Genomic DNA, 11,132 nt, shown 5'->3' with positions numbered 1-11,132 from the left:
TTCTTCTTGAGAGGTAGAAGTCAAAGTTAGAGAAAATGAAAGAGAAATACGAAGAAAATTACAGGGAATTCAAATTGATTCTTTCGGACTTGAGAATTGAACACTTGGGTGATTTTGAAAACCTCAGATGAGATGTTTAAATTGAACTAATATCTTTAAGCTATAGTTACCCCATAAATTCATTTTCTTAGAGGGTAGGCAAGATTAGTTTGATTTCAACCTGGCCACTTAAGCTAATGAAACAATTAGGGGCCCAAGCTAATTAGTTCCTTGAACGAAAGAGAGAAGGATGGAGAAGCACAGAGAAAGTCAGGGAGAAACTATCTTCTTGAGAGCTAGACAAGAAAGTTAGAGAAATAGGAAGAAAATCAAACGGAACTCAAATTCAACCTTTTGGACTTGAGAATTGAACACTTAGGCGATTTCGAAAACCTTAAATGAGTTGCTTATGTTAAACTAATGTTGTTAAGTTACAATTACTCAGTAAGATCTCTTTGTTAGAGGCTAAGCCAGATTAGTTTGATATAAACATCGCCGCTTGAACAAATGAAACAATTAGGGGCCCAAGCTAATTAGTTCCTCGAACGAAAGAGAGAAGGATGGAGAAGCACAGAGAAAGTTAGAGAGAAACTATCTTCTTGAGAGCTAGACAAAAAAGTTAGAGAAAAAAAAAATAGAGAAATAGGAAGAAAATCAGGCGGAATTCAAATTCAACCTTTTGGACATGAGAATTGAACACTTAGGGGATTTCAAAAACCTTAAATGAGGTGTTTAAGTTAAACTAATGGTTGTTAAGTTACAATTTTTGGGTGAATAAATTAAGTTACAATTACTCAGCAAATTCTCTTTGTTAGTGGCTAAGCAAGATTAGTTTGATTTAAACTTCGCCACTTGAACAAATGAAACAATTAGGGGGCCGAGGCTAATTAGTTTCTCGAACAAAAAAGAGAGAAGGATGGAGAAGCGCCGAGAAGTTAGAGAGAAACCTTTTTCTTGAGAGCTAGAGGAGACAGTTCAAGAAAAGAAACAGAAAAAGGAACAAAATCAATGGGAATTCAAATTCATCGTTTTGTATTTGAGAATTGAACACTTATGTGACTTGGAAAACCTTAAATGACGTGCTTAAGTCAAACTAGTATCGATAATTACTCAGTAAATTCTCTATCTTCAAGGCTAAGCAAGATTAGTTTGACTTAAACTTGGCCACTTAAGCTAATGGAACAATTAGGGTCCCAAGCTAATTAGTTCCTTGAACAAAAGAGAGAAGGATAGAGAAGCACAGAGAAAGTTAGAGGGAGACTTTTATCCTGAGAGCTAGAAGAAGAGAAAGTTAGAGAAAAGAAAGAGAAGTAGGAAGAAAATCAAAGGGAATTCACATTCATCCTTTTGGAGTTGAGAATTGAACACCTAGGTGACTTGGAAAATCATAAATGAGGTGTTTAAGTTAAACTGATATCGTTCAGCTACAGTTACTCAGTAAATTCTCTTTCTCAGAGGCTAAGCAAGATTAGTTTGAGTTAAACTTGGCCACTTAGGGGGCCCAAGCATAGAGAAAGTTAGAGAGAAACTATCTTCTTGTGAGCTACACAAGAAAGTTAGAGAAAAAAAAAAAAGAGAAATAGGAAGAAAATCAGGCAGAATTCAAATTCAACCTCTTGGACATGAGAATTGAACACTTAGGAGATTTCGAAAACCTTAAATGAGGTGTTCTGCGGGTTTTTTTCTGAAACCCTGGGATATTGTGGGGAGAGAAGTTGTTGAAGCAATCAAATCTTTCATTACATTGGGGGAGCTTCTTCAGGAATTAAATAGCACCACCATTGCTTTGATTCCGAAGATCCCCAATGCTGAAAAAGTGGGGGATTTTAGACCTATCTCGTGCTGCAACACTTTGTATAAATGTATTTCTAAGATAATTGCGGATAGGATTAAAATTGTCCTTCCTGATCTTATTGATCCTGTTCAATCAGCTTTTGTCCCTGGTAAGAGGATAGCCGATAACATCTTCCTTTCTTAGGAGCTTATGAGGGGCTATCATAAAGGCTCCCCCTCTCCTAGGTGTACCATGAAGGTGGACATTATGAAAGCCTACAATAATGTTAGATGGGATTTTGTTCTTGATGTCCTTACCGCGATGGGTTTCCCCCCTAATATTATCCTTTGGATAAAAGCTTGCATGATTAGTCCCACTTACTCCATTTGCATTAATGGGAGTCTGCATGGTTATTTTAGGGGGGAGAGAGGTTTGAGGCAAGGTGACCCTATGTCTCCTTATCTCTTTGTTATTGTCATGGAAATTCTCTCTAGAATTTTGGCTGAAAAGGCTTCTCATCCTGATTTCAAATTCCATTGGAGATGTGAAAAAATTAAAATTGTTAATTTATGCTTTGCTGATGATCTGATGATTTTTTTTTTTTTGGGGTGAATAAGACATAAATTAAAGACAAAGGATATACAAGAATACAAGGGGAATACCCCAGGCCCTACAGCAACTATACAGCAACAGTAACCAAGAAACCAAGGAGATAAAGCAAAAAGAGAACCAAAAAGCACACTGTTCAGCAACCATATCAAGAGAGATAGGGAAAATGAACACTGCGAAAGAACAGCCCAAAAACCGAGAGCTAACAGCCCCAAAGCAGCACAAAGCATCTGCCCCAAATCCAAAAACAGGATTGGAAAACAAAACAGAACCTGTGCATTACATATCTAGCAGCAAGACACAAAGCCAGCACCAAACAGTAAAGCAAAAGTAGAGACAAAACAGGTCAACATGGACCACTTAATTCCTAGCACATCCCGCTAGGATAGGTAAAGTAACTAAAATCGTTAAAAAACAAATAAGGAAATCAGCTTATATCCCTGAAGAAAACATCCAGCGGCGCATTCAGCAGCCAGCTTCGAGCCAAATATCCCAAGAACCAAACCAAGAAATAGACCTCCACTAGACAATATAGAAAGACCTGCCAACATGGAGTAAAAAAATCCATTAGTAATCATGGACGGATTCCGTTAATACTAGTACCACCATATATATCTCACATCACTAAACCCACAATAATCTCACATCACTCTATAGCATTTGGAATTTAGCACACAATATATAGGCTCTCATCACTCAACCCACACAGCATTGCAGCACACCATTACACACCATAACCTGCACATAAAGCTTACAATATATATAAACATTAGATAAAACATTTGTGAGTAGCTATATCACTCAACCCAAAATTCTGTCAGTTGTCATTATTTGGACTCACAACACTCAACCCTCATTGAATTCCTAGCACTTCTCATTACTACACAAGAAGAAAACAGTTAGGAAAAAATCACTCAGTTTGCAAATGATGATCTGATGATATTTTGTAAAGGGGATGTGTCTACTGTTCAGTCCATCAAAATGGGGTTAGAAGAATTTAAGAGTTTGTCTGGGCTGTCTCCTAGCCCTAATAAGAGTCACATTTTCTTTTCTGGGTGTGATACGCAGTTAAGAAATGAGATCCTTGGGGTTTGCAATTTTAGTGAAGGCAAGTTACCTGTGAGATACTTGGGGGTTCCTTTAGTTTCCACGAAACTTAAGGCCACTGATTGTGACCAACTTGTGGAGAGGATTACAAAAAGGATTAAGAGCTGGACAAATAAGTGCCTCACTTATGCTGGTAGAGCTCAGTTGATCCAATCTGTTCTATTCTCTATGCAAGTTTACTGGACCTCTTTATTCATCCTTCCAAAGAAGGTCATTAGATCTATAGAGAGTTTGTTTAGAGCTTTCTTCTGGTCTGGGTGTGAGTTAAAAAAACATGGGGCTAAGGTTTCTTGGGATAGAATTTGTTCTCCTAAGAAGGAAGGGGGGCTGGGTTTTAAGTCCCTCACTGTGTGGAATAAGGCTGCCATTGCTAAACATGTCTGGTTCCTCTTCTCTGGGGGAGAGCAGTCAATGTGGTGTATTTGGGTAAAGTCTTATATTCTCAAAGGTTGGAGTTTTTGGAGAGTTAGGGTGCCAATTGACCCTTCCTGGGTTTGGAGGAAGATCCTCTCTCTTAGACCTATCATTTACCCTCTAATCAAACATAGGGAGGGAGATGGTTCTACGGTTTTTATTCACCCAAAAAAAGGTTCTACGGTTTTTTTGTGGTTTGATAATTGGCACCCTATGGGATCTTTGTGGGACAAATTTGGTGTTAGAATTGTGTATGATTCTGCTCTTGGTATCGATGCTAAGGTTAGTGAGATTGTGGAGGGTACTTCTTGGAGATGGCCTTTTCCCTCTTCATGGGAGCTTATGGATCTTATTGATAGCACTCCCCCCACTGGTGGGTCTGATGATGTTAGTTGGTGTCTTGCTACCAATAGCCAATTCACTATTCAATCTACTTGGCACTCTTTGAGGAAACATTTTGATCCTGCGAATTGGTCAACTCTCCTTTGGGGCCCTTATAATATGGTGTGGATGGCTATTCTTGGCAGATTAAATACTGGGGATAGGTTGCAAACTTTTGGTGTAACCCTATCTGCGAAATGTGTTTTCTGCCAGCATCATTGTGAGGACCACAATCACCTTTTCTTTGAGTGTCCATTCTCGGAAAGGGTGTGGTCTTGCATTAAAGGTCAAATAAATGTACATTGGCCCTCTTTACCTTGGGATGATTTGGTCCAGCTCATTGCTAAATCTGTGAAAGGCAAATCTCTTGGGGCTATTATCACTAAGCTTGCTTTTACCTGTACTATTTATCAGTTGTGGATTGTTAGGAATAACAGAGTGTTTAGCAAGGATATGGTCCCGGAAGAGGTGGTTATAAAGTGTATTGTGGATATGGTAAGGTTCAGGGTAATGCACATTACCAATCTGAAGTCTCACCAAACTGACAGATGGTTTCTCCAATCATGGAGACTTCCCCATACTATGGTGAAGCCTTCGGCAGCTGCTGTAAGGAATGAGAGATCCTAAATTGTGGGTTGAGTGATGGTTAGCAAATACATTGTGGGGTTTCCTAATGTTTGTTATTGATATAGGTACCTGGATTTCTGGTAAGCTGTTTGTTGAGTGTTTGCCCCATAATCTGAGGGCCGAGTATAGTGTGAGGAGTAAACAATCACCCACCCCAATATCACTAGCCACATTGAGAGGAACTAACATGTTTTTATGTATCATCTGTTCTTTTGCAGGTACAAGGAGCATTATTTTCCGAGTGATGTGAGTTTATATAATTGTGGGTTGAGTGTAGTGAGCATATATATGTGTGGTATACCGAGTAATCTGTCATTGATTCTTGTATGTTCTACTGTTGATGAGCTCTTAATACTTTTGGGTATTTGCTGGTTGACAGGGTCTACTACCGTGTCTAGATACGGGTTGCATGGGATGGCAGCGAACCATTTATGTGGATGTTGCTGTCTGGAGTTTGGTTGATTTGGTAAATAGTTCTGAATCATTGTCTGGAGCAGGCTGGTTTCGTGCAGATGCAAGCAAGAGGCGTCTTTGGTCTACTATAATGTGTAGCATCTGTTTGGGTTACATGGTTTGGCAGCAGTGCTTGGTTGGTGTTGCATGGTTTGTCCTCCAGTTCGGGTTGACTCGAAGCTCGAAGCTGGATATGATTGTGTTGATGGCTGCTATATACGCCTCGTGTGTGAAGATTGACTTTCCATTATGTTTGTTTTCGTTAGAGTGTGTTGATATTTTTGCCTACCCAAGTGGGATGTACACGGGTGTTTATGTTTTCATCCAACTTTTGCTTCTTAGATATCGGGTGTGTTCATGTTCCTCATCACATTTTCATGCGGCACATGAACACACTTGGGTTACCTCCTATTATGTATGGTTGCTTCAGTTTAGTTTTTGGCTTATTTTCTTTATTTTGTCCAGATAGATAATGATTTGGTCGTTAGTCTTTCTGGGTAATTCTGGATTGGCTTAGTCTTTTTGTTTTTCTTTTGGTTCTTGTATAGTGCTTTAGTTAGAGCCTGGGGTATGCCCCTTGTCGTGGTGTAAGTTTTTTGTCTTTTATTTTATGACTTATCCACCCAAAAAAGTTAAGTTACAATTTTTGGGTGAATAAATTAAGTTACAATTACTTAGTAAATTCTCTTTGTTAGAGGCTAAGCAAGATTAGTTTGGTTTAAACTTCGCCACTTGAACAAATGAAACAATTAGGGGGCCGAGGCTAATTAGTTTCTCGAACAAAAAAGAGAGAAGGATGGAGAAGCGCCGAGAAGTTAGAGAGAAACCTTTTTCTTGAGAGCTAGAAGAGACAGTTAAAGAAAAGAAACAGAAAGAGGAAGAAAATCAATGGGAATTCAAATTCATCCTTTTGGATTTGAGAATTGAACACTTCGGTGACTTGGAAAACCTTAAATGACGTGCTTAAGTCAAACTAATATCGATAATTACTCAGTAAATTCTCTATCTTTTAAGTGGGTGTCAGCTGGAAAATGTAGCTTTTGGAGGCAACAAGTTGAGGTATTATTTTGTTAATACGTGGCTATCCAACTTTTATATTTATATTTATATAAATATATATTGTGGAGATTTGGGTCCTATGTATTTGTTGATGGCTGTTTGGTGGGTTTGCAAACTGGGGCCCACGTGTTTTTTGTTTTGCACGCGGGTTGGGTTTGTTGTTGAAATAGTGAGTTGCTTATGGTTTTGGGTCCACTTGGTGAAGATTTGATTATATTAATGGCTTTTGAATTTAATGGAGATATTATCAAATGTGCCTACTGTTTTTGTGGGCTGGTGATCTATTATTTTGGGCATCTCAATGTGGGATTACTAATTTGTTAGTCCATGGATTTGCTGTCTATTATATTTGGTTTTTTGTTATTTGGTTAAGGATCTGTACATATTCATGTGATTCGGCTTTGAGCAGTTCTCTGACCTCTTCTGGTGTGGAGTGAGGGGGACACTGCCATGGGGAATTGAGGTGTGGAATTTGCCATTGCTGGAACTGGGAGATGTGTGGTGAGTTAATTGAATTTTGATTGGCTCTTTTGTGTGGACAACATTTTGCATGGGCTATGCTTCTATATTGTTTGATAAATCCAAGTGGTGAGTGGTTTTTGGTTTGGAAAAAGTGGGCCTTTAATTTTGTTTAGCCACAATGCAGCGGTCCTTTTGTAGTCGGTTATTTCATGTTGATTGATTGTGTGATCCTCATGTAACTCGATATGAGGGTGGTTTCGAGCCATCTCCACCAAGAGTGATTGGGGAGTCACTGCTATGGGGAATAGTGGTTCGTTAACTAGCCGAGTTAGAGACTGGGAGATGAGCGGGAGGATAGCTACTGGTTTTCTGGTCGCTTCTTGTCTTCATGTGACCCATCCTAATTTATTGCATTGCCACGCCTGACATGGTGTGAAGGGAACACTGCCGTGGGGTTTGAGGCTTGTGATCTACTAAGGAAGGGACTGGGGGATGTGATGATTGCTCTCATGTTTTGATTGGCTATGCATTGGTTTGTTGTAGCGGGGCTATTGTTTTTTCACTAAACTTCTCAGGACCGTGGATTATGGTTTTTGACTATGCAGGCTTCATGTGACTCAGCCAGGATCTTTCATGGGATAGATATTTTCCTTCGTCATGGCTTTGGTTGAGTGGCTAGGATGTCACGGCTATGAGAAGCGAGATGCTTATTGGATTCCATGTTTTCATCCGAGGTAGAGACTGGGAGCAAGCGGGGACAGCTATTATTTTTCGATTGGTCTTGTTGGGTGTTTAGTTAGTTACATTTGTATTGTGTGTTTCCTGTTATGTTTTATGTATCTGTGGTGTTTTTTTTTTTTTTTGTTTATTTGCCCATATATCCACCCCAAGTTTCCATCTATTATCTCTAATGATAGGGGTTACTTGGGGACAAAAAGGATATATGGGCAAATTGGGGTTTTGTTTTCTATTGTTCTTTCGCTTCAGCGAGTGTGGCTTTATGTCGTAGGATGTCCAGTGGTAGTTTGTTGTGTTTTGTTCGTCTATTATTTGTTGTTGGGTGTACCTGGGGTATGCTCCTTGTAAACTTGTACATTTTACTGTCTTTATTTTATGACTTACTTACCCAAAAAAAAAAATTCTCTATCTTTGAGGCTAAGCAAGATTAGTTTGACTTAAACTTGGCCACTTAAGCTAATGGAACAATTAGGGTCCCAAGCTAATTAGTTCCTTGAACGAAAGAGAGAAGGATGGAGAAGCACAGAGAAAGTTAGAGGGAGACTTTTATCTTGAGAGCTAGAAGAAGAGAAAGTTAGAGAAAAGAAAGAGAAGTAGGAAGAAAATCAAAGGGAATTCACATTCATCCTTTTGGAGTTGAGAATTGAACACTTAGGTGATTTGGAAAATTATAAATGAGGTGTTTAAGTTAAACTAATATCGTTCAGCTACAGTTACTCAGTAAATTCTCTTTCTCAGAGGCTAAGCAAGATTAGTTTGAGTTAAACCTGGCCACTTACACTAATGGAACAATTAGGGGCCCAAGCTAATTAGTTCCTAGAACAAAAGAGAGAAGGACGGAGAAGCACAGAGAAAGTTAGAGAGAAATTTTTTTCTTGAGAGATAGAAGAGACAGCTAGAGAAAAGAAAGAGAGACGGGAAAAAAAATCATAGGGAATTCACATTCGTCCTTTTGGGCTTGAGAATTGAACAGTTGGGGAATTTGGAAAACCTTAAATGCGGTGCTTATGTTTAACTAATATCGTTATGTGGCAATTACTCAGTAAATTCTTTTTCTTAGATGCTAAGCAAGATTTGTTGGAGTTAAACTTGGCCACTTAAGCTAATGGAACAGTTAGGGTCCCAAGCGAATTAGTTTCCTAGAACAAAAGATAGAAGGATGGAGAAGCACAGAGAAAGTTGGAGAGAAAACTATCTTTTTGAGAGCTAGACGAGAAAGTTAAAAGAAAAGAAAGAGAAATAGGAAGACAATTAAAGGGAATTCAAATTCATCGTTTTAGACTTGAGAATTAAACGATTAAGTGATTTCGAAAAACTTAAATGAGGTGTTTAATGTTAAACTACGATCGTTATGCGACAATGACTCAGTAAATTCTCTTGCTGAGAGGCTAAGCAAGATTTGTTTTCTCGAGCAAGATTAGTTTTCTCGTTATACGATCGTTAAACTTGGCCACTCGAGCAAATGAAACAACTAGGGGCGCAAGCTAATTTGTTCCCGGAACAAAAGAGAGAAGGATGGAGAGGCACAGAGAAAGATAGAAACTTTCTGCTTTGAGAGCCAGAAGAGAAAGTATAAGAGAAAAGAAAGAGGAATTGGAAGAAAGTCAAGGGGAATTCAAATTCATCCTTCTGGGCTTGAGAATTTAACACTTAAATGATTTAAGAAACCATAAATGTGATGCTTATGTTAAACTGATATCATTAAGCTACAAATATTCAGTAAATTCTATTGCTCAATGGCTATGCAAGATTAGGTTGAGTTAAACTTGGCCAGTTAAGCGAATGACACATTTACGGGACCCAAGCTATGTAGTTACTAGAACAGAACGGAGAAGCATGGAGAAGCACAGATAAAGTTAGAGAGAAACTTTCTTCTTGAGAGCTAGAAGACAAAGTTAGAGAAAATGAAAGAGAAATACGAAGAAAATTACAGGGAATTCAAATTGATCCTTTCGGACTTGAGAATTGAACACTTGGGTAATTTTGAAAACCTGAACTAATATCTTTAAGCTATAGTAACCCCGTAAATTCGTTTTCTTAGAGGCTAAGCAAGATTAGTTTGATTTCAACCTGGCCACTTAAGCTAATGAAACAATTAGGGGCCCAAGCTAATTAGTTCCTAGAACGAAAGAGAGAAGGATGGAGAAGCACAGAGAAAGTCAGGGAGAAATTATCCTCTTGAGAGCTGGACAAGAAAGTTAGAGAAAAGAAAGAGAAATAGGAAGAAAATCAAACGGAACTCAAATTCAACCTTTCAGACTTGAGAATTGAACACTTAGGAGATTTCGAAAACCATAGATGAGGTGCTTAAGTTAAACTAATGTTGTTAAGTTACAATTACTCAGTAAGTTCTCTTTGTTAGAGGCTAAGCAAGATTAGTTTGATATAAACTTCGTCGCTTGAACAAATGAAACAATTAGGGGGCCCAAGCTAATTAGTTCCTCGAACGAAAGAGAGAAGGATGGAGAAGCACAGAGAAAGTTAGAGAGAAACTATCTTCTTAAGAGCTACACAAGAAAGTTAGAGAAAAAAAAAAAAAGGGAAATGGGAAGAAAATCAGGCGGAATTCAAATTCAACCTTTTGGACATGAGAATTGAACACTTAGGAGATTTCAAAAACCTTAAATGAGGTGTTTAAGTTAAACTAATGGTACTTAAGTTACAATTTTTGGGTGAATAAATTAAGTTACAATTAATCAGTAAATTCTCTTTGTTAGAGGCTAAGCAAGATTAGTTTGATTTAAACTTCATCACTTGAAGAAATGAAACAATTAGGGGGCCGAGGCTAATTAGTTTCTCGAACAAAAAAGAGAGAAGGATGGAGAAGCACCGAGAAGTTAGAGAGAAACCTTTTTCTTGAGAGCTAGAAGAGACAGTTAAAGAAAAGAAACAGAAAGAGGAAGAAAATCAATGGGAATTCAAATTCATCCTTTTGGATTTGAGAATTGAACACTTAGGTGACTTGGAAAACCTTAAATGACGTGCTTAAGTCAAACTAATATCGATAATTACTCAGTAAATTCTCTATCTTTGAGGCTAAGCAAGATTAGTTTGACTTAAACTTGGCCACTTAAGCTAATGGAACAATTAGGGTCCCAAGCTAATTAGTTCCTTGAACGAAAGAGAGAAGGATGGAGAAGCACAGAGAAAGTTAGAGGGAGACTTTTATCTTGAGAGCTAGAAGAAGAGAAAGTTAGAGAAAAGAAAGAGAAGTAGGAAGAAAATCAAAGGGAATTCACATTCATCTTTTTGGAGTTGAGAATTGAACACTTAGGTGATTTGGAAAATCATAAATGAGGTGTTTAAGTTAAACTAATATCGTTCAGCTACAGTTACTCAGTAAATTCTCTTTCTCAGAGGCTAAGCAAGATTAGTTTGAGTTAAACCTGGCCACTTAAACTAATGGAACAATTAGGGGCCCAAGCTAATTAGTTCCTAGGACAAAAGAGAGAAGGACGAAGAAGTACAG

At 38.2% G+C, this 11,132-nt stretch overlaps 1 protein-coding gene across 1 annotated transcript; it reads left to right on the top strand.

The window, feature by feature from the left end:
- Nucleotides 1–1,699: 1,699 nt before the first annotated feature.
- Nucleotides 1,700–7,567, top strand: LOC145816708 (uncharacterized). The gene is made up of 6 exons (XM_082912635.1): nucleotides 1,700–1,982; nucleotides 3,375–4,930; nucleotides 5,017–5,031; nucleotides 5,331–5,753; nucleotides 6,873–6,964; nucleotides 7,531–7,567. The coding sequence occupies exons 1-6, from the start codon at nucleotides 1,700–1,702 to the stop codon at nucleotides 7,565–7,567; spliced, it is 2,406 nt and encodes an 801-aa protein (XP_082768761.1).
- Nucleotides 7,568–11,132: the final 3,565 nt, after the last annotated feature.

This window comes from Camellia sinensis, chromosome 1 (assembly GCF_055761805.1).
Source record: "Camellia sinensis isolate YWXY chromosome 1, ASM5576180v1, whole genome shotgun sequence".
Taxonomy (NCBI): Eukaryota; Viridiplantae; Streptophyta; class Magnoliopsida; order Ericales; family Theaceae; genus Camellia; species Camellia sinensis.
The sequence above is the reverse complement of the archived record's forward strand: the minus strand, read 5'-3'. Positions and strand labels throughout refer to the sequence as shown.